The 24,292-nt window shown below is 41.6% G+C and overlaps 1 protein-coding gene and 1 long non-coding RNA gene across 8 annotated transcripts in view; one reads left to right on the top strand and one right to left on the bottom strand.

The window, feature by feature from the left end:
• The window catches only part of robo2 (roundabout, axon guidance receptor, homolog 2 (Drosophila)), a 259,633-nt gene that overhangs the window by 138,178 nt on the left and 97,163 nt on the right, over positions 1 to 24,292 (bottom strand). For 6 of the 7 annotated variants that reach the window (XM_040037637.1, XM_040037635.1, XM_040037640.1 and 3 more), the window contains exon 2: positions 2,761 to 3,087. In XM_040037637.1, coding sequence (XP_039893571.1) covers positions 2,761 to 3,087 — 327 coding nt within the window. Of the gene's footprint in view, positions 1 to 2,760; positions 3,088 to 15,497; positions 15,600 to 15,736; positions 20,976 to 24,292 lie in introns of those variants that run through there. The other variant, XM_040037638.1, reaches the window with a different exon arrangement.
• On the top strand, positions 270 to 24,292 carry LOC120737135. The gene is made up of 4 exons (XR_005696680.1): positions 270 to 281; positions 16,261 to 16,265; positions 16,307 to 16,308; positions 24,195 to 24,292. It is a non-coding gene; the product is annotated as an uncharacterized LOC120737135 (long non-coding RNA).

Below are 24,292 nucleotides of genomic sequence, written 5' to 3'. Positions count from 1 at the left end.
CCTGTTCAACCACTCGTGAATGGAAGGGGGGCAAAGGTGCGTTCAATACAATGGAGGGGGAGATCGAGGCAGGGGATGGGGGAGGATTGGGGGGGGGGGGTTACAAGACATATCATAAACACAAATCCAGTTCAACATGGATATAGATTTAAGACTTTTTCTTGTGAGATTAGCTTTGGCTTTACAATCACTGGACGGATGTCAGGACCTGATAAAGCTAATCACTGCTGTAAAGCGAATGCAGAGGGATTTAGCACATCACCCCCCCTTCTGCCCCCGCAGTCCCCTGAAGACCTGGCTGTGAAAGAAAACTGAGAAAGCCCAGGGCCCAAAACAGACCAGGCATGGAGCGTGCCGCAAAGTGCCCCTCCCTCTTCTTCAGGCTCTATGATACCCTTATCTCAGTAAAAATGAAACACACAGAGGAAATACGCTGCAAAATGGGCACATTTTCTTTTATCACGGAGGTTAAATTTCTAATCATCACTTTGTAGATGTCAACAAATACCTAAAGTTTACTGGAAAGGAACATAATTATTTGGTCATCTAATCACATTTAAAAGACGGAAAAAGATAGTGCGCTCTAACCATGATAAAAGTACAATAGCAAAAGACTCTGGAGCTCTGCACTGTTTCGGACCATTTTGGTACCTTAAGCCAGAAACTTGATTAGCTCAGAAAGAAATGCTGCCAATCAGCTTCAGGAAATTCTTCCTCAAGATGCTCAGGATTACCTACAGTATTAAAATTGAAACAAATAATTAATGTCTCCATATAACACATTACCTGAATATTTAAACATCTTTTTCCTTCTCCTCACCTTTTCCATTTTCTTCAACATGCCTCTGAGGGCTTTGATCTCCTACTATTAAAATAATTTAAATCAAAATTACCCTACTTTAACAAAAAGTCACATTTGTGCACCATCACACTGTAATCAAGTAACACAGTGAATGACTGTCAAACAGAGCCTTTTCCTGCACCCACACTCCATCTTTGTCAGGCCACCATTGCCGTCATTCTCAAACTGCTATGCCTCATACAGGCTCCGGCCAGTATGCTGTCACTATAATGAATACTCAAGTGTTCAGCTTATTTCACGTTTTCATAGTTGGTCCTTGTTAAGTGCTTTACAGCAGAGCTAAAATAAACCAAACTCCAATTAGAAGTCTTCACTGTAATTTAAAAAGTAAAGACCTCAAAGTACTGAGTGAAAAATTTAGTGTATTTATTTTTTTAGCCAGCAATGTTGTCTTATGATGGTGTATTGTATAGATTACTTTACACCATTCTTTTGTTATACCTTGTATAGTGTATGGAGCTACACAAACATGTCCAGTTCTGTACACTTGTTTGTAGCCTGTATGCTGAACCCTACTCTCAAACCTGGCATCAACGTTAATACCCATCAGATGTGCGCTATACATATTTCTTCACCTAGCTCTGCTCTTCCCTCCTGCCCTAGTGACCCCTCACCCTTCACCTTTAAGCCATTCAAGTAGTCAATGCCTCTATTCTACCCCCTCTGCTCCTCAGTCCATATTACATGAGAAAGAGGGAGAGCGAGACCATGAGAAAGAGAGAGAGAGAGAATACTGAAGAAGAAAGGCTAAGAAACCGTGTTAGAAGGGAAAAAATAAAATAATCGAGAGGGTTCATCAATTTTTCATGAATTTTCATTTAGAGTGGGAGAGGCCTCTTACAGCAATCGATAGATCAAGCTGCTGTCACACAGTTAGCACCTGGGGGCCACTGGAAGGCCCTCGGGAAGGCAGGGCAGTGGATCAGAAGCAGAGACCAACCCCCTCCAACCCATTTCCTAAGGATCAAAAACTAACTATGAATTTTACTGTCATCACCTCAGAAATACAATTACAGGCAGAGGATGTTGTTCCTGCTCTCTTTTGTCTATAAATCTAAAACATTTGATTTCCAATTTTTGCTTGTTTTATGTTGTCTAAGGAGTCCAGCTCAACATTTTGAGAGACTGTCTAAAGTTTGTCACTTTCATGATAAGAATTCTCCTCTTCCATAACATAAGGACATAGGGACTTTCCCCTCCACCTTATGGGCATTTTGAGGTGCCTGGGAGTGGCTGTATAGGAAGCCCATCCTGAGACTGCTGGGGGGTAGGCTCATCTTCAAAGGTAATTCGATCCACAGCTCAGGTTATGCCTGTCACCATTCACCAACAGACTTCAGAAGGCCTGTGCTAAATGTCCATCACAAACTGTGCTTGTCATTCGACCCCCACTCACCTGCGAGAGAGCCATGTCAGCCATGCCATCATGTTCCCATCATAAAGCCTCCCAGCAGCTTTACGTACATACTCCAACCCATACACACAACATCAATATATATCCCTTGGGCTTGGATCACATTTATCAAGTGCATGGAAGAAAAAACTCATTATCCAAAACTCCGACCAATATTCCACACTGTGAGGTCGCAATAGGGTTTAAGTGGCTCTTTTAGACCAGCAGGAAATTAGTATTGTTTGTAAATGGAGAAGAAAAATGAAATTAACTAAAAATAGTGCCAGAAATTGTTGACTTGTTTACTTTAAGTACCTACAGTAGAGACGATGTTTCAACGCTTGATTAGATCAAAAATGTATTCTGAATGTGCTGAATGCAAATCCAGTCTTTCCATCAGTAAGCAGTGAGATCAGGATTTCTCTTTATCTGTCCTTATAAATTACATAATGTGAGCAGAATCATTTTGAACTCCAGCAAAGAGGAGAAGAGACTCTTGACTTACATGCTACTTCCAAAGATGCATTGCGGCTCACAGCTTCTCCCAGGTAGTTCCGGGCCACGCAGACATAGGCTCCCTCATCTGGTTTGCTCCGTCGTCCATGAACGATGCGAAGGAAGAAAAGCGAGCCGGTGGGCAGCAGCATACGGTGGGAACGTGGGTCATCTTTGTCTGTTTCCACCCGCTCTCCATCCTTGTACCACTCCACTGTCGGGGTTGGCCGCCCCTCTGCTTTACAGTTGAGAGTGGCGGGCTCCCCTTTGGATACGATCAGGTCAGAGGGATGCTCCACAATCCGGGGTGGGGAGTCCTCCTGGCGCAGACGGGATCCTGAGGAAAAAAAAGGATGTTTTATGTTCAGTGATGTTATTATATAAGCTTTATAAAGTCAAGAACCTCTTTCATAACAAACAATAGAAAAATAGTGGGAATATGGGGTTTTAATTAATAAACACAACTCATAGCAACAAAATAAATAAGTTGTCTGGGTCGGGAAGACCGACCTCTGCCCAGAGCAAAAGCTATGAGGTGTGGCTCTGAAGCCGTCTCCAAGGTATCAATTGACAACTTTTACTCTTAAAGAAGAAAAACATATAAACAGGTGGCACAGTGAAAGCACATATAAACAGTGTTGTTTCTCAGCAAAGGGGTCCTGGGTGAACCCACTGGTCAGCTGTGGCCTTTATGTGTGGGGTTTTTACCCAGTGCCCACTGGGTACCTACTGCCTTTTACCTCCCACAGTCAAAAGAAATGCATAATAGGTTAACTGGGGATTTTGTCTGTAAGTGTGAATGTCTCGTGAATGATTGTCTGCTTCCATGTTCTGGCCATTTATATTGACTGGCGACCTGTCAAGAATGTATTCTGCCTCTTGCTCCTGACAGCTGGGATAAGCTCCAGTGCCCATGTGACCTTGGATTGGAAAAGCGATTAAGAAAATTGATGGACATATATAATTCAATGTTAAGTATCCCATAAAAAACAAACAAATAGTAACTACTAGGAAAAGAAACTCTGGTAATCCACTTTTTCAAATAAAAAGTAAACTCAAGTTATTATATACTGGAAAAGAAGGACAACAGAACTTCCACTTTCTGTGTAATGATCCACTACACACTGCGATCCACTGTGTTCTGCTGAGTTGATTTGGCAGCCTATACATAATTTACAAATGCAGTTACTACTCACTAAGCAACATCTAAAACCATCAAGCTACAATTCAACTCAACAGCAATAGGTATATACAAAAAACCCACCCAAAACAGCTAATCTGGCTACATGTATCCACATTTAAACCCCCCCAATTTTGATTCACATTGTTCAAAAACCAGGTGACAAAAGCAGTTGTTTTTGCTATTTTTCTTGCTGACTGGACCCAAATAGCAGAGGTAAGTGCCTTTATATATCTGACTTGGGATGGAAGCTTGTAATAAAAGCCTATTAAAGCTTTTAATAACCATAACAGGTTAGTCAAAAAAAAAATTCTATCTGCTCTTCTCAGCCCATGCAAGAGCTTGAGAGTAATGGAACTTACAGGCAAACAGTGAATGAAGGCATACAGTTAGCTTACATTAGAATTACACACATAGACCCACATTATGCTGTTTATCTGCCCTCTATATTTGGTTTTCAGCAAAAGTCAGGAAAAGTGGGAGTTCACTATGCAAAAAGCAGGCATGTGATGTGAATATGAATGTTGGGGTCCAGACTAATGTCAAATGCTAATCCCCTGTGGTTGAAAACCTTGGCCCACTCCTTTTCATTAGAGCTTACAGTGGGTAAGCTTTTGGAGCCTGGCAGTTAAGATAATGCTCCCCGAGTCAGAGTGCGCAGTGTGTCTGTGACCAGGTCTTACCCATGGTGATAAGAGACTGTAGGCCACACAAACGCACGCACACACTCTTATATCAAGGAAGCCATGGGAACCATGCAACAATCAAACAGTCTGATCCAGCAATCAAAGACACAGCAAAGGGAATGGGGAATGAGGCACAGTTTTCCAACAACCCTTTTTTCTTTTGAACCATTCAATACCTCATCAATAACTCTGCTTCAGTTGACAGCTAAATGTTAACCACTCAGTGTTGCCTTAAGTTAAGAGCTCAGCTCTTTGTCTTAAAATGAGCTGTTGCAGGTGTGCATGTGATTGAGCCGAGTTGATGATTGTGCCCTTCCCTGGGGGCAGTACAGTGGGGTAATAGAATGATGCCTGCTGCACAGAAGGGCAGTATACCACATAGGCCTTTGTGCTTATGTAAGGGGTAATTTGAACACAGGATGCAAGCATAACAGTGGTGGTTTCAGCTCTTTGTTTGGCTGGGTTTTGCACATCCCACCACCCGTTACACTTCAACCTCCCAGGGGAAACCAGGACAAGCTGTACCGAGGTCTTTTCTCCTCATGAGTCTACAGGCAAAGGGACACGAGCCAGCAGAAACCTGCTGGTCAGCATAAAATCCACTTCAAAGACCAAGTGTGGTGGATGTGTGTGCATATGTACACACAAACACACACAAAACACACAGATTTAGTCTGGAAATGTGCACTAGTCCACAAAATGTCAGGAATCAGGGATCAGATAGGGACATATTGACCCCTGAACAGGAGGCAGTCTGTTCTCTCTTCTTCCTAATTTGGGCTAATTCCCTCCATTTCCCTGTCATTGATTAGTGATCAGGCCTGGTGTCTTGCACTAACTGGTGCCACAGACAGCGATCTGTAGTAGAGGGGTAGGTAATATTCTGTCCCCAGAGTCCATGATCTAATCTCATTTGTGTTATGTGGAAAACTGAAGAAGTATAGCTGGCGTTTGGAACAAAAATCTAAGGTATTTTGCTTGCTATCTTTTTCACCAAAAGTAGGGAACAATAACCTAGCCAGCAGCCAATTTTCCTGTCACAGAGAGGGCAAAGAGCAAGTTTGTATTCTGGCAATAAGTGACTTAATAGATTAAGCAGTAATTAACACTGTGACATTGATAAATGGAGGGCAAGATAAAGGACAGACATGTAGGCCCCCTTCTCCCTCAGATCCAGTGTCAAACGCACATTTATTCTTATCTCATTGGAGCATCTGCTTCCCCAATAATCCACAAATCGTGCAGTGGCTTTCCGTTAAGGCCAATGGACATGACTAAACTGCAGTGACTCCATTCGATTTCTATCAGTCTAATTTCTTTGAATCCAATTTGTATTCCAATCTACTGCTTTCTAATCACTTAAACCTTGAGTCTCCATCTGGTCTCCTCTTTCCTGTGGAAATGAACACAGCAGATGCCTCTACAATTGTCCTTTCACTGCCAAAAAAAGCTAAGCTGGGTGCACAGAAGGCCAGACGTGACTGGTCAGTGTCCTTCCTGAGTCAGGTGTAGAGGTTAAAAGCACATCCATATGCTGTGGAATATGGTTTGAAAATGACCCATTAATCTAAATACTGGAAAACTTCAACACATAAACCTTGTGAGCAGTTTCACTTTGAAAAGTGTAAAGAAAAATATTTGCACAAGCTTAAGCGAGTGTATCTACTACAGCCCTCATGTGGCTTCCATGAACAAGGGATGTCCCTGAATGTGCACTGTCCAAAAATATCAAATTAAAAAACTTTATATACATTCCCACTGTTGAGCCATCAGACCTAACTCCTCACAGGAGCGAAAGTCAATTTTCAGCTTCCTATTGGGCCCCTTTTCCCACTCTCTTTACGGTAAATGGGCTTTCTGTTGCCCTTTTAATGTGATCATTGGTGCTGTGCAATCAAGTGCTCTCTGAGCTGAGGCGAGTGCACTTCACTGGGTCTCAGGGCACACGCTCCAATCAAAATGCTGTGTTTCTCCCTGTCTGCAATAATACCGCCATTACTTTTCACCACTGCTGTGCAGTCATCCACTTTTGGAAAAAAGTAGGAACCACAGAACAAACAAACAAGCACACAGACAGGGAATGAAATCAGAGAGGGATTACTGAACCAGGAGCTGATTCTTTTCTGCCTTTTTTCTTCCCGTCTACTTATGTCAGCTTCACTGAAATGGATGCAATTTCGCTGTGCTGTTATCCAAGAAATGTGCAGTATTTGAGCACCCGCTTTTCTCCCGCTATAGTGTTTCAACCAATATGTGACGTTAGCATTGAAATATAACTGCAAAACATATAGGTTAAACAAGATAAGATGGGTAACATTTGTCCTTTAAATCCGAGATAAAAAGCTGCTTAACTACAACTCATTCTCCTGCATTACCACTGACCACACACCTAGAACTGGTCTTTTCTGTTATCTTTGTCACATACTTATTCATGTGTGCAACAGAAGGCCATGCCTTTGATGATCTTTTTGTAATTATTTTTATTAGCTCCCAGGAGAAATTCTCCCACCAACCAAATCAATACACACACCAGTCACAGGAAGAGCACTGAAGGAAGGGCTCCCCAAAGAGATATTAATTATTCTACCAACAGATGCATGCTGATCAGAGGTAACCAATGGCAACCCCAGACCAAGGCAAAAAGTTTTGGTCACCAAAGCGCCATAAAACATCAAACAGAAAAAAACCAAGGTCCGGGCCAGGAATGCAGTAATATTATAATGTGGAAAAGGCAGAGGTATTTCGGGCAGAAAGTGCTGAAACCCAGTGGACTGAGTGAATATAAAATTGTCCAAAAAAAAAAAAAAGAAAACCTCAAAGAATTTTCAGAGTGAATGAATTATGCATTAGATCCATGTTGTCCAATCTGAAGTATACCCTCCCTCTGCCTCCCACTTCTCCCAACTCTCTCCACTTCTCTTCAACCTCCCACTCGATCTCCTTCTCTCTATGCATCTCCGCCTCTACCTCCCCATATCCCTCTGTCCATTTCACTTGCTCCCTGTCCTGTTACATGCTGTCCTCACTGTGAGGGTGACTGAGTCATATCCGTCATGTCATCAAAGGGGAAATACGATAAAGCAGCAGGGGGAAACTGGTGATGGTGAAAGACGGATGTTACTGGCCCTCTACGCCTCAGCACCGGCCCTGCCGTGACACTTCCAAGCAGCCCGTTCTGCACCCGAAATTCATCTTCTTTATGCCAAGCTGTCAGTGGCGTCACAGCGCATGAGCGCCAGTATACTCCAATACCAGACAAACAGCCCATCTCAGTGAGGTGTCACTGGAGACATCCTGCTGTATCTGCTGGAGCCCAGCCCAGTCCAGCGCATCCGGCCAGCCACTCGATACAGCAGAATCCTCAAACTGAAGACACACAGAGTGAAATGAAGAGTGTTCACAGGTGCAGAGCAGATTCCTCCGCTTCATCTTCTGTTTCAAGAGAGGGAGGGGTTTCAACTAGGTAACTGGCTCACATGATGGAGTCTGTTCCACCTCAGTGCTCCGCATACTGCTCCTCTCTTCTCCTGCTAGGATCCATACTTTGAAAGCAAACACAGGGGTAATTCTATGAGCTGCTCCCAACCCCTCAATGCATCCATGCTTGCCTCTAACAAATATCAGATAGAATTCCATTCTGAGTGTATTTCAGGCAATGTCGAGGTGGGGTCAAATTGACTTTGCATCCATGTATTTACTCTCTCCCCCATGCAGATGGAATATATAAATAGATAACTGTGGGAAACAGAATATCTGATTTTACTGCAAAGGGCTGATTCACATTGCTTGTATTTCAAGGAGTTTCAACCTTGTTTTCCCCCCCATTCTTACTCTCCACCCTACTATGAGTAGCCATGCACAGAAAAGGCGATGTTATCACTTTTCAGCACTTGCCTCGTCTTAAAAGAGCGGAGATTGCTGACTTGCAACAAGATACTAAAGGAGGAAGAGCAGGATAACGCAAAAACAGTTAAGACTGCTTTATTGTAAAGGGAAAAGTGTTGACAAGCGTGCTGCTTCCTCTCTTTGTATGGACTGATTAGTACAAGGAGTACAGTGCTAGCTCTGTGGGGCTGTCAGGCCACTGGTAGGGATACTAAACTGCGTGATGCAGATTAAATGATTTCCGATTCCTGGGCCAGTGAAGCGTGTAGCTCACTGCGCCACCCCACCTTTTTCAAACCTCTCTTTTTTCCTGCAGATCCTTTTGAAGAGCCTCTGCTCTAGCATTTGACTGTTGGCCTTTGCTTTGCACCATGACAGTAACCTTGATATTAAAGTTGTGTGCTTGGAAACTCAACGATTTCAATTCCAGCCCAGTCTCCCCTCCCTATTCCACTACAAAGAATCCCTTACAGTTAAGGTAATGTTCACTTGCTCCAGTCATGCAATGATCATCAGTAATAAGCAATCGTAATAGAGTCCAATTTTCTTTGGTCATTTTAATCCCTGTAAATGTTCTACAAATTAGATAAGAAAGCAGCAGTGTTTAGATCTATCTTTTCATGGTATATCGTGTGTGCAGACTGCGTGTAATTGTAAAGACAGCTGACTCAAAATCACTTTCAGGTGTTAACAGAAATTAAAAAATATAGATTTTGATCAAATGTGGAGGGGGATAGAGAAGGGTGTAGGTGACACATGGTGTTGAGCTGTGTGACTTTGCAGTAAGTGGACTGACTAATCCTAAATAGACTTATTTAGCTGCCTACAGTTAGGCTGGGAGATACTGACACACACTGTTCAAATAATAGAAACCTTAATTTAACTTAAATTTAGCTGTGGAGTTTTTCAGGAGAAAACAAAAAAAAAAGACTAAACAGAAAGGTCAAAACCAGGACTGATGTGTTCAGAAATGGTATCTCTCTGCTATCTAACCACAAGCATTTCATTCAGCTGAGTCCTCTTCAGGATGAGCATATGTATGTCACACAGAGACATCAGGTAGTCAGAAGGTAAATAACTAACCTGAGCCTCCTATGTAAGCGCACAAACAAAAAATAAGTATTTTCTCAAAACGAATGATATTATTTCACAGGACAGAGGTCAAACCCAAAATGTTTTTAAGAGGATTTCTTACCCAAGTTGTAAAAAAAGCAAGGAAATATAAAAACTCATTGGTCCTCCCTGCATGTCAAGCACTCCAGTGGTCCTTAGATAAGCTTAACTCCAGATGGAAACATGAAAAATAAGAGCTATAACCACACCATCCAACCGATAAACTCAGAAAGCAAAGCACCGGCTCTGATACTTCCTTTTTTAAGGTGCAGCCAAGCAAGTCAGAATAAGATTTATTAAATTTTTATACCACAAGACATTTAGTGTGGTCTTGCTTTGGGATACAGGGTCAAGGGTGCCAGCAGTAAGTGGAAGAGGACTCATTCAGTTTATTGAGGCCCATGTATCCACGCTAACACAAAACAAGACTTTGATGGTTATTAATAGTGTTTCCAAAACACATTTACCCGCACACTCCTACAGCAGTTCATAATTCTGGAGCTGGCTCTGTGTTGCATAGCCTCTCAGTGACAAATGCCCGGGAGCAGCTATGCAGAAAAAAAAATCACCACCATCCTGGAAGTGAAAGTGGAGAGTTCAAATGTTCAAGGATGTGATTAGGGCTTTTGTCCTCTTTACCGAAACGGTTGTGACACTTGGCTGATGCCACGTTCCACACTGAAACTTCAACCGCAAAGCCAGTCTCACCAGGAGTCATTATATACAGTAAATCAACTCGCCCCGGGTCACGGTGACTTGGTTTACAAAGCAGTGGGGTGCCATTTTTTTCTTTTCCCAGCAAGGACACGACAAGAACAGGTTCCTACAGTACTGACAGAGAGAGATGCGTGCATTTTTCATTTGTGCATCATCAAAGTGATAGCCTCTGCTCTGGAACACTACTCTAATGAGGTGATGGTCTATAGTCTGGAGTCTTTGTATTTCTAAAGGTTTTTATCCTCCAGTTAGCTTCAGGTAAGAAAAGCTGGATAGCTGTCATGGCTAGGTGATCCATAGACCGAGCAGGAGATGAAGACGGTGGAACAAGACACTTATTCAGTGGCTCCACCACTCTGAGCAGCATTACAGCTGTGCTGGACTACTGCTGCGCGTGATGGATGTGTGCTTGAGTGTCGTACTCTGGCTGTCCATCTTCATATGTCTTGCACTGCGAGACAGCTCATGCATTTTTATCACCAGACCTGACCTCATCTTTAAAACACTGGTGAGATACTCAGCTCAGGTACAACTGTCACACAAAGTCTTAACAATGAAGAACAAGAGAGTATGTTTTGTTTTTTGGCTTAAAACGTCAAAAATTAAAAACACATACATCCCCCCAATGTTGTAATTGTGCATTATTTCTTCTTGCTTTATCCTCCTGCAATCACTTTATGTTTGCCAGTATAGATCTGTATGGTCTGTAAGTTTACGGTGGATTTGTGTATCTGTGTTTGTTTGTGTAGGGGGGCTTTATCCTAAAAGCATGGATTATACAGTTCCATGTACTTCCATGAGTCACTCAACCTTGACATCCCTTCCTCCTATCTGAAGGTTGCCGCGAGACAGCCAAACAGAGGGCAGGGTGAGGGCAACGGGACACAGAGTAAATAAATGCTTTCCCCAAACAACATTTCAGTGCAGCTTGGAACATGAAAACACAGATAAGACAAACACTCAGTCCCTTCCATGTTCACATCACTACCGGCTTCTGTTATACTCAGTCCTTATGTCATGTTGTTTTGCCGTGCTCTTACGACAGTTACATTTTTCCTGATAGGACTGCTCATCAACTCCACAGTGTAAATGAGTAACACATCCTGCACATCCTGATTTATATATAACGGCACCTTTATTTACTGCTGGCCCCCTTACAACTTTTAATCTGCTGTTTGCGAAACAAAGACGATGACAGAACAGACTGAGGCTTATATCTGTGCTCTGGGGCCCAGGCGGTAAGCACAGGTGTGTATTCTATAAGTACAGGTGTGTGAGACAGGTGAAGGCCCTTACCACTTGTTTTACCTGCTTTAGTCATCTCTATTCATCATATAACTCCTCCCCCACCCCAACCTAAACACACTCCCACTTTATGCTCCTATATCACAGGTGTACAATAAACTGCTCATTGTTTGAATTCCACCCTCATTGACACTGCCACTGATGGGATACCTGAGCAATGACAGTATGTGTGTACGTGAGATACAGGGGAAGAGCAAGACTGTGGGAAGATCTGAAAATATATATTGTGGGAGGAAAGACACTAGCTGTGTACCTAACAGTGTTAAACCTCTACTTGGTCCTGTTGTAATCTCTCAGTTATTTTGTCTTTTTCTCTGTGCAATTCCGCTCTGTAAATGTCAGGGGTATGCTTGACTGGGGCTTAATAAAGCGGAGGTAAAACAGGGAAAAGTGGCATTACCTTCCCTCCATTTTGCTGGTCTTAGAGGAAAACCAGCCATGTGCATTGTCTGAAGCTGACATTTTCTCTCCCACATCTGCACCATGAAAATGCAAAGACACTACCTATCGTGTTTCAAGAATTTAAAACAGCTGTGAATCCTCTTATATCTCAGTGATCACACGGCATTATTTTTGTGATTTAAAAGATTTATGGAGAGCTCAAACTTTACTCTATCACGTCTTGAATGTGTGAAGTGATCGCTGTTGAAACACGAACCACTGAGCAGCCAGACTTGGCTGTTAAAACATCATAGGAGATGACATGACAACGTTACCGGCCAAGTAACACTTATCACTTAAATGGCACAAAAGGATCAGGAAGCTGATTTTTACTGGACAAGTGCTCACCGCATCCCATTTCCTCGTTTCCTATTCGGTCACTTTGTATTATGATTACCAGCTTCAGTCTTGTTGTCTTAACTCATTTTTGATGTTAATCAGAGAATAAACAGTAGCGCTTCATGGCGAAGAGCAAGGCGACTTCCTTGACAGTGATGAGACTATGGGAGACAGTAGAGAGGGGACTTTCCTGTACATTTGAGATGAAGGTTCACCATTACAGCAACCCCATTCCAGCAAATGAACCGCAATTACAATAACACTGCCTAAACACTGCCAGCTCGAGCAGAACAATCACATTTGGGGCACAAATCGCAATGGCTCTTACACAATGACCTCAGCCTGCCTCATCATTCACCTAGACTATTTTAATCTGGGCTTACTTTCCATTATAGGCCAGCACTATAAACCTCTCTCATTTAATCATAACCATCAACAGAGTTGTTAGTTTGCAGTGTTCTTCGGTAATAAAGCATCAGCCTTGCAATTTATATTTAAAAGATTGTATTGTTAAACCACTCTTCTCTCAGTTTTTAGATTTGATTGCACCCATTCTGTCCCTCCTCCTTTCCATAACACACGCACACGCACGCTCTCCTGGTTTGAGTTTCTCTTGACTCAGCGTTAGTGAAGCCCCAACCCCGCTGGTGAATCAAAAACTACACACTATCCACAGAAACGACCCCATCCCCAAGCGGCCATCTAAACAGCCTCCTTGACATATTTAAGTTGGTCCTTATTTCAGCACCTCTTGGTGTATCACCCAGGATGAATGTGATGTCACCAGCTCCTACATCAGACACAGGCATGCAGGAGATCTCAAAATAGCAAAGGGTCAGGAGTGCATGTCCACTATGCAAAGCATGTTCTAAACCAGCTTCAAAAGCAGCACAGCAGAGTTTGTAAGATAACAAAAACAGCTGCGGACATGTGTATTCCAGAAAGTATATCCTACTGCAGTGGGCCTGTTTCATACAAAAAAAAAAAACCACACACTGTGGTAAAACTGTTTTCAGATGCACAACTTGTCTCGGGTCACTAAATGTCTTCCAACTCTGGCCAACAACAGCCAACACACATCCACTTTCTCCACCTATTCCCTCCCAGTATCAGTCCTCTCCTGCACACTAGCAGTATTAATCACAGCACACTAAACAGTGACTGACGCCATTCACAAGTCTTGGCTTTGTTGGCTATGCAGCCCAGTGAATGCAACTCCAGGCCTTTTTGTCTGCCCAAGTGGACTCTTAGTGGAAGCTCCTCCCTCTCCATGGACCCTAAGATTACCTCTTAAAAGGCTGGGTGATGGGTGAGTTCTGCTGGGATGGAATAGGAGAGCAAGACAGAGGGGGGAGGAGGGTGACAGGCAAATGATTGGGAAGATCCACTGCTCCCTGGGAGATGTACTCTCTCTCTCTGTCCAGCTAGCAATGCCATCAGCTACTGCTTAGCAACCAGTGGCTGAACAGAGTAAAAAACACCAAAAAAGGCCAAAGGGAAAAAAATTCAATTCCCAGAAGAAAGGAGACTTGATTTGCAAACTACTAAACGTGGACACTGAACTAAGACGCTTCAGAACCAAAACTTGCAGCTGTGAGGAACAAAAGCGTGGGTTGACAGGCAAAAGAAAAGAAAAAATGGGACCTTACAGACTCTTGCATTCAGGGGCAACAAAAAAACTGGTTCACATATGGATAAGCTGAGCAAACAATGCAATACAAACATATGTGTGAATCATCACTCACATATGATAATATAATGACCCAGCACGAGACTCGTCAGAAGTATTCTTTTCTCATTCTTTGATTATAAGCCTCTGATTGTCTGTGCAGACAGTGTGCAAGACGACTGAAAAAAAGGTGTGTCCTTTTCAAAAGAAGCACTAAAATGAAAGCAGATCACAGAATTTGAAGGTAATACATCTTAATACCGATTATCGTTTCGCCAGTCACAGGTTGGACCCATTCCAATCACGATTTCCGTCACCTAAGCTGTCCTATTTTGATGATTGCTGTGAGTCATTACATTAACTCTCTAGCTGAAGCTGTTTTAATTCCTCTATTAAACTAGTTCCCTTGTAGGCCAGAGAATCCTGAGAAGCATGTAATATAAAGATGCTGACTGGGCACTCAGTGGTAGACTGGATCAAGAGGGCAGGAGCTCCGAGCTTTTGGCTGCAGAAATGAATCAATCTTGTCTGTAATCCACATCATCATTAAACATTAATCAAACAAATGGAAATAATAAACTGTGGCACTGTTCCAGATTTGGTTTAGGTCAGCTTACACCACAACGCACAACCACAGCTCTGAAATCCTAAAGCACAGAAACCACGCCATGTAGTACAGAGTGCAGACACTGAGTATTGTACAATCATAGCATATATAAGAAGCAGGCCAATGACCCCCAAATTTACAGAGCAGAACTAGGCTACTGTCTGTTTTATACAGCACTACTTCCATTTATACCACATCGAATCTCATATGTTTGATACGTTCTTTATTTTCCTTTTCCAAAAGGGTCTCTCTCACCTCTGCAATGGAAATACCTGTAGCCGCTGTGACAGAACCTGGAAATCATTTATATTCAGCTTTCTCTAAAACCCTGTGTCACAGTCAGAAGTGTTTCAAAACACATTTAAAGTGTTCTGTCATGGTATGAGCTATGGTTCTATATTATATTGAACAGCTTTTTCTCATCTGTTGCATATAAAAAGAAAATAAACCTAATCTTTGCTCCGATTTTAGCCTCTTGGGAGGAGCTTTTTTGTTGGTTTTAAGCATTTCTTCGTTTTTTTTGCTTCGACTTTAGTGGATGAAAAAAGAGAAGAAAATGAAAAATAAGCACTGAGGAGATGTAAATTCATTTAAATCAAAACTCCACAAGCTCGTCATGTTATCACCCAAAAGCCAATACTGATGGCGACTTATTATTATTATTATAATTAAACTGTAAAATAAGTGAGAAACAAAATTGGCTTTAAACTGGGTGCTGCACGGCAGGGACTTGCGGAGTCAGGGAAGAACAGAACATTATAATATATTTAAGGAGTTTTACACAACAACGCGTTTAGTAACTTACCATCAACTTGAAAATACAGTAGTCCACTGACAAGGATGAACGCTAGCGGACCCATACTAGCATATTAACCATCCACGGCGGGCGCGTAAATCCTCGATTTCACTACAGAAAGAAAGATGTCCAAAATGACAATCAAGTCAATTCCGTGTTTCTAGGAGTTATGGATGGGCCCTATTTACTGACAAAAGCCAGTGTTAAGGTCCAGAAACAGAGAGGATCCATTTAAAGTAGTAGTTTACCCGGAGCAGAGCGGGATGTAAATACACAGCGAACCTTGAATCCAAACTCTCGGTCTTTGGATATTATCCCTGCTTGCCCCGTGAGTTCCTCTGCAGTCTCTGCTGTTTGACAAGATGACCTACTGTACACGCTGTAACGAACAGAGTCTGAAAGAAAGGTAATTTAAGTCCACACTGGAAAACACAGCATAGTGTCTATACTTCTCCGCTCGTTATCGGGTCCTTGAGACGCGTCTCTGGCACCTTTCAAATCTTCAGCGACGTCTCCATAGTTGGAGAGACGACTCGGCAGCAAACCAAACTTCAGCTATCATGCATTTCCAGAAAGTTGTGTTATTGCAGCGAGAAGCAGCTCCCGAAAGACCCATGTGCTCAGCGCTGTAAATGTACAGTCATTCTACAGTTGAACATCCTCCTCTCTTTCTGCCTTTGGGTTTCAACAGCGCGGCCGCTAGGAGCGCACGGTCTCTGCGCACAGCCCGCAGCCCACCACACTGAAGCTCGACGCACTCGCACAAAACAAGGATCGGTTCGCGAAATCAGGAGCGAGACGCGGAGAGAGCAGTCTAGTGGTTTGAGAACGAGGAGAGTTTGGACGTCAGCCCGAATCTCTCTTAAGTTGTGATAATCAAGATAAGCATTTCAAGCAGAGAGAGAGAAAGAGGGAGGATAATAAAGCCATAAAACCACTTTACACATATTTGAATGTTTACACATTAGGAGTTTAACTTTTTATACGTTTACAGCCTCAAGTGCAGTCATTGTTCACCACAAGGCTGGATGTTGGAGAACAATGTTATCTGAAGACATCAAGGAGTTTAAGCATCTTATTTACTGAAACATTTCCTAGTGGGGCCAACAACTACATCCGCACAGGCAACAGCGGTAAAAGGGTGGAAAACGAAAACAGGATAACATAAGAATCACGTTATTTTATGAATGGAATTCATTCATCATATGATAAAGCTGCTAATCAATATATTCCATATTTGAACGCAGGCAAATTACACTTGCTGGGAAATTATAGGCTGAATAGCATGAGGATATTAATCCATTGAGATACTGAAGCAGAATTGTAAATATGATCTTTGTCAGAAATCAATGACTGATTGACCGAGGCCCTGCCCCAGGATGAGGAGAGGAGCAGCTCTGCATACCAACAAATAAATACACAAATGTCTTTTTAAGGGCGAGATATGCAGACGCACACACGGAATGCAGAGAACAACATTATTGCAGTCCAATTTTAATCATGGCCAAATCATGATTGGAAACTACAAGGAGGACCAGAGATGTGCTGATGGTCAGAGATAGAGGGGAGGTTCGTGTATGTGGTCTGAACTACCGCGCAGCAGCCTTCTGCATGTTTTCGTACAGGGTTTATTACGGGGGAGCTATGAACTGTGAGCTCCCCCTACTGGTGTCAGCTATGGCTACCTTCTTGTTACCATGCTCTCTTTTCTTAATACCGGCCTACGAAGCCGTATACAGCCATGGTACAGCATATGGAGACCCAACAGGAGTGTGACGGATATAAGAAAACTTGGAGACTGCGTGCATTGCTGTGTTATATCAAGTAGATGAATTCACATGATTTGATAAATGCCACACCTAAGGGGCAATTTCAGCACGCAATGTACAATAAACCTCAAATCTTCTGTTAGGAAATAACAAGCCGAATGCACTGTTTTACATCAAAAAGTTATGATTACGCTGACAAACTGTTTTCCAAAATTTGTACCAAACTATTATCATTTCATTTCCCCAGTCAGTATATTGTGTAATTCAAACGACTTTCAGAAAGCAAAAATGGCACAAAGCAATAAATAAGCATGCTTGCAAATTAAAGAATACAGCTCTGGGCACGCCAGTGTAAAAAGATGGAAAGCACAATCTAACAAGTTGGTGCTTTGTTTCTCCTCTGAATGGACGCAACATTAGCAGAAGTGTGGGCTGAAAGGCTTGGATTTCTCATTTTGTGATTTACATCAAAGTCAGCCATACAACAAAGCCCAACATATGTGCCCCCAAGATGTGTTTGAAAGCCCTGCTCTCCCACTAAAAACAATATACAGGCTAAGGCACATGATCGAATAGCTGTGGCAGAAGGAAACACTTCCACCGCCTTTAATGATAGCTTTGACTGCTCATGGCCCCTTTTTTCTTCTGTTTGTTTGTTGAGCTACATGTCGAAGCTTGCCCTGTAAAGGCCTTACGGGGAACTGCGACATGCTGTAAGTTTGCTAGCTGGCTCTCGTTGCAGGGAGCATTGTCAGCTGGCCAGACACAGTGATTTGTCTTCATATTTTAATATGTTTGTGATCTGCATGCAAATGCTGTCTTCTCAGTGTCTCTCCAGTGTCCTAGATTCTAGCAAATGCATGCAGCCACAAACAGACACACAAAGAGGCAAACAGAAATTTATTGTGTCATCAGTGTTGCTGAGGGTTGAAGGTAAATAAAAGAGAGGAGAGGGAGAAAAAAGGGAACTGGAGAAAGGTCATTTACGAAAAAGAAAAGCCCACTTCAAACATAAACAATGGAGTGTATGGCTTCATTGATGGAAAAGTAAGTAGAGTGTAATTCTCCCCCAAGCCCAGCCTTTTATTCCCCACTCTCAATCACTTTATCTGTAGCACAAGCAGTGATATTTTGTGGCTTTCTAAATATCAGCTCAAAGTGGATTTATTTTAATTAAACTGGAGGCTGTGTTTACTCAGGACAAGGCATGTTACATAAAAATGAGTTTGGGGGGCATACGCAATGGACTGATAACTCACGGACACCAGGATACAAGCTTATGCTTCATTCCACTGCTGGAAGTACATTACAAATCTTTCATTAGGGTGACATTTATAATATTACTGACAAACAAGGTTTGCTTGGGTTGATTAGTTCTTTCATTTCAAAAACTGAAAGCTTGCAGATGAGGTGTAACCACAAACAAATGAGGCTGACGTCACTGGGGGGAAAGCAAATCAGGAGCAGCGGTTTGGAACGAGTGCATTAAAAACGCAGGACTCCAATATATTAAAAGCATGCAAGTGCGCCTTATTTTCCACAAAGAGACAAAATATATATGAATTTACCACCAGATGCTGAAATGAATCATTTGTTTTGACCTAAACTAATTTCTGTCATGTTTTTGTGTGCAATTATGTGTTTTTAATTAAATCAAAACTAATAATCAATCAGATAATTACCCATTAATGTCCCCAGAACATCTGCTCATTGACGGATCCATGGGTAGGAGCTATTCATTGGGACGGTTGACCTACATTCATCCATCCTCGTCTACTTGTCAAATGACATGGCATTAATTGGTCAAGTCCACTTACTTTTATGGCAAATATAAGTATTCAAAATATCAGTTTGCAAATCAATACAACAAAGAGAAACATCAAAGACGACTGACATGATCAGCCTACATATGAAATGCTCCACCCTTTAATTATTGCAGTTTTTTTCTCACTAAGAATTGTCAATGACGAGGCTCAGCTTATACTAAAGCGCTGCGAACACAAAGTGCTACAGTGTGGTTGTTTTCTGCAGATAAAAGCATGGCTGAGAATCAATAGGGGGTCCCCAAGTGGACCGAGTGATATCTACGAGATGATCAGGAGTGTGTACAACAGCATCTGCGGACTCTGGGGGTTTGTAGGCTACACGTTCCAGCAGAGGTATTTGCAACACTTTAATTGCATGTAACTGTGGTGCAATCCAAATGCAAACTATGAATCACATGCAGACAGTGACAAAGTGTGTAGTTTCATCAGAAGTGCTTCTCCTGAGTGTCCGAGGGAGAAAAAGAAAAGTGTTTTTAATTGTGCGCCAGGTCAGAGGTTCAGGTAGCAACATCACTCATGATCAGATCAGAGTGGTATTTGGGGAGCTCTTAGCTGGATATCTTTCATGGCTGAGTATCCCCTTACTGGGTTTGGGTCTCTGTGTGGGGATGATTAGGAGCTGGAGGTGGGAGGAGGTGGTGTGCAGAGGATGGTGGGGTGGGGGTTTGATGTGTGGAGGGGTGATTAATGTAGATGTCAGTAACGGCCCTTCCTCCTATGCTCCCTACCCAGCATCCGTAATGACACCTGGGTAAGGCAGAATGGGCCTACCTGCAGCCCAGGCTCCCTCAGCAGGGCATGATTCTTCCCCATGATCCTCCTCTGTCAGCAGTCCTGTCACCCAGCTCGGATCAGGCCCTTATTAATGGGCCTCTATGTCAAACATAGATATTAAGCTGTGCTCTGCTTCGCACTAGCCTTGGCAATAACGCCCACACGGGCACACAAACACACACACACACATTCCTATACAATCCAGTGACAGACATAAACACACACAGCAGAGTGTGGCACAGGCAGAACTCGCAAACACATCACCACATGTGCATTAACATTCGCTGAAATATTACTTCCTTCTTTAGCAAGTTTTACTGATTCTGTTTCAGCGTGACAAAGACTCCATAGATCTATTAGATATCACTGTTTCCCTCCTCTCCTTCTACTCTTTAATACACACAGCCCAATATCACATTAAGCTGAAAAAGTGACAAACCTTTCACTATGATGTATCGTCCAACAATGCAAATTACTCTAGTCACCAGTGAATAAGACCCATGCAGTTTTAAAAAGGTCACACTGAATGGCTACTGAGTACAGATTCTGTAAAATCTAAAGTCTAGAAATGACGCCAGCTAAAAGCAAATACCCCTCAAATATTGGCTAAGACTAAACTAGGGCTGCTTTTGCAATCTAGACTTGCTTCTTTAATAAGGTACATGAACCGGGGAGACATTTATAGGTATCCAAATTTTGGGTTTATTCGGGACAATAAAACGTTTAATGGAAGTCAGCATGACACCAGTTAAAACCTGTACTCTCTGATACTCCCTGAGAGAAGCTAAGTAAGGGGCCAGACAGATGGAGAGAGTATGGAGGATATGACACTTGAGCTCAGTGTAGAGAGAGTCTTCCATCAGCAGGACATAAACCTTGCATGTAATGCATCGTCTGTTCTTCCTCTGTGTTCACTGAAAGGTACAGGAAGCGAGATAGGGGAACCCTATCAAATGTTGGAAAATTGAAGTAGAAGATTAACTGTACAGGCGTTCTTTCTTTTAACATCTACTTCAGCTCCAGAGTTTGCTGACTTTCTTATTTTCATGTGACTAAAAAGGTCATCAGTTTGTGATTTTGGTTGCAAGTTTTAATGTGGTACTTACAAGGGAATCACCTTTTCATAGTCATACATAAACTTTTTATTAAATTTTATTTAAAAAAAATACTGGAATCTCTATGTTATTAACTCTGAAGTTCATGTCAAGTTCTGTGGCCAAAATATATATTTAAAAGATGAAGTTATTTATTTTTTAATATGAACATTGCTATTTACATCATATTACAAATTTTGGACACGAGTGGATTCAAACAAACAAAAACCAGAAGGCAGACACATCAACGGAGAGTCTGAGGAAGCTCTCCCTCAAATGCTGAGCATCACACACAATTTTGTGCATTCTGGTTGAATTTAATGCAACTACTTCTACATTTACAGCATCTACTTATGCTAAAAATGTCTTTATTTATGTATTATGATCTCAGCTAAGTAAACATATACACATTCTGTCCTCTGCCTGTATTATTTGGGGAATTAAACTCTTTAAGTGTAAATGTGTTAATTCTTTTCAAGTATTTTACTAAAAATATTTTACTAGATTACGAGCTGAGATGTGTTTCACTACATTGTTGCAAATTAAACTACCTAGATGTATAAAGTGGATAAAATTTACTTATCCTTAAAAATGAAAAGCATCCAATTAAGCATTCAATCAAACATGTATGTTAGGAATTGAGATATATATGATGCAAACACTGGATATTAGCCTATTGTGAATGGAACCCATTGCCAATAACCAAATATCTTTGTGACAAACATCAATAAAGATATTTGGTGGTTTTAAAATCCAATATAATGGCCAATATTGTTGGGTTTTGTTTTGTTTTTTAGATGATTTTAGATTTCTCCTATCTCTCATTTATTTTTTAAATTTTCATTTATCAGTATACCAATACTTAATATTGGCATATATTGTCAAAAATTGAGCCATTTAGTGATGCCAATGCCCCGGCCCCACCACCTGACATTACAATTACTCATGGCGGAGATACAAATCTTAACAAGTCACATTTGAGCAATAGCACCGACTGCCTTAGGACTCTGGAGCTTTTTTTTTTAAAATTCATATCTACACACCCATACTTCACACATGTGTGGTAAAAACTACAGATACCTATGATACCAAGAAATTGTTGCTTTCAGTTGCCCTTTTATTTGTGGCCAAGACGAACTATCAATGATGCAAACGAGGATTTGTGAACATTTCTTAGGAAAATATCATGGGCTACTTAATTGAGGTTTTTGATGCCACCAGGGTTAAAATGACCAATTAAAACAGGGTACAGAGTCACATAGTTCATCCAATACCTACTGGCCGAAAGGTTGTCTATGTGCCACAATGTGCATGAGGACAAACTGAAAACAGACAAGCTGGAGAAGCTTCCAGTGTCACACCAACAAGAGTTGAACAGACTCAGCACACTGCTGGAGGCAGAGAAAGAAAAAAACTTAACGAACAACCAGCAGAAAGACAAGGCCTGTTTAGAGCCTGAGAATCAATCCAGTGCCTGCCAGGAAGAGGTAAAAACCCTGAAAGAGCTGCTCAGGGAGAAGGACAGTAAAGTACTAGAACTCAACAAGGAGATGGAGAGCCTCTCTGCAGGGCTAACTGAAAACCTTCAAAAATAGCACGCCAAAATGTAACGCTCTGGAGAAGAGCCTGAGAAAGGAGGTGACAGAGAGGAAAAACCGTAGGAGGAGAAGGCGACTTTGGAGAAGTAAAATAAGAAAAAACTGTTGGATGAGAAGAAAGCGCTTAACAAGGTAAAGAAAAAAGAAAAGTAGGTAATCAAAAACACGGGAGAAATGAAAAAAAAAATAAAAAAAAAAATAACTGAAGGATGGAAATAAAGAGCTGATAAAGAAGAATAAGGAATTTGTCATGGATAAGTAAAATAAGCAGAACTTGAAGAGGTAAAGGAAAAAAAAACAGGAGAAAAAGAACAAGGGACAGGGATAGATCAAGAATATCCGATCAAGTGCAGAAAGAACTGGCAGAGGAGCAGAAAGAAAGAGAGAAAAAGAAAAATTAACCTTATGATGTAAATCAAACAAAGGCAAGTCGCAAAGAAAGGATTAAATAGCACAGAGGACTGAAAGACATGGAGGAGACAAAAAACAGAAGTGAAAAAAATCTGTGCTGTGAAGTGGATTATTATTTGTACAGATTTCGTTTAGGACGAACTTTATGTAGTAAAATGTTTTGTCTTGGGGTTTTTTTTGCTGTTTTTTTTAACTGTTCAATATTCATCCATCCACATCACACTTGCAGGTTTCAGATCACCAACGTAGTTTTAATATCAGACAAAGATAACACAAGAAAATACAAAATGTAGCTTTTAAGTGATGATTTTTATTAAGGGGAAAAAAGTTATCAAAACCTACCTGGCCCTGTGTGAACAAGTTGCCCCCTAAACCTAATAACTGGTTGTGCCATCCCTGACAGCAAGAACTGCAATCAAGCATTTGTGATAAGTCTTTCACAACACTGTGAAGGAATTTTGGCCCACTATTCTTTGCATAATTGCCAGTTTAGGGTCATTCCAAAGCATCGCTATTGAATTTAATTCCAGATTTTAACTAGGCCACTCTAAAACCTTCATTTTGTTTTTGTTCATTTTCCTTTATTTACTTTTTAGCCATTCAGAGGTGGACTTGTTGGTGTGTTTCATTGTACTTCTGCATAAAGAAAGCATGCTTGAGCTTCAGGGCACGACCTGATGCAGAATTCATCAGTTACAGCAAGTTGTCCAGGTTCTGAAGCAGTCCAAGATCATCACACTACCACTACCATATTTGACTGCTGGTATGATGCTCTTTTTATAAAATGCTGTGTTAGTTTTATGGCAGATATAGCAGGCCTGCAATTCTTTAGATATTGTTCTCGGTTCTTTTGTGAATTTCTGGATGTGTCATTGATGTCCTCTTGAAGTAATTTTTATAGGCCAGCAACTCTTGGAAAGATCTTCTACTGTTTCTCCATTTGTGGATAATTGCTTTTGAACTCATGGACATTACCAGATGATGGGTTTTCTCTTTTTTAATGCTCTGCCAAGCCTTTACTGCAGCGACTTTCAGTTGTTGTTTGCTTGTGGGTTTTTCTGTCCAAAGTTTAGTCTTCAACAGACCAGGTGACTGACTTGGTCATTCAAGAATTTTCCACTTTTTGGCATAATTAACTCCTGGGTTACTTTGGCTGAATGTTTTGGTTCATAGTCCATCTGTATTATGAAACGCTGCCCAATCAGTTTGACTGCATTTAGCTGGATTTGGGCAGACAGTATGTCTCTGAACACCTCAGAATTCAGCTGGCTGCTTCTGTCCTGTGTCACATCATCAATAAACACTAGTGTCACAGTGCCATTGGCAGCCATG

Source organism: Simochromis diagramma, unplaced genomic scaffold (assembly GCF_900408965.1).
Source record: "Simochromis diagramma unplaced genomic scaffold, fSimDia1.1 OVJJ01000463.1, whole genome shotgun sequence".
Taxonomy (NCBI): Eukaryota; Metazoa; Chordata; class Actinopteri; order Cichliformes; family Cichlidae; genus Simochromis; species Simochromis diagramma.
Note: the sequence above shows the minus strand (reverse complement) of the source record. Positions and strands in the feature narration are given on the sequence as shown.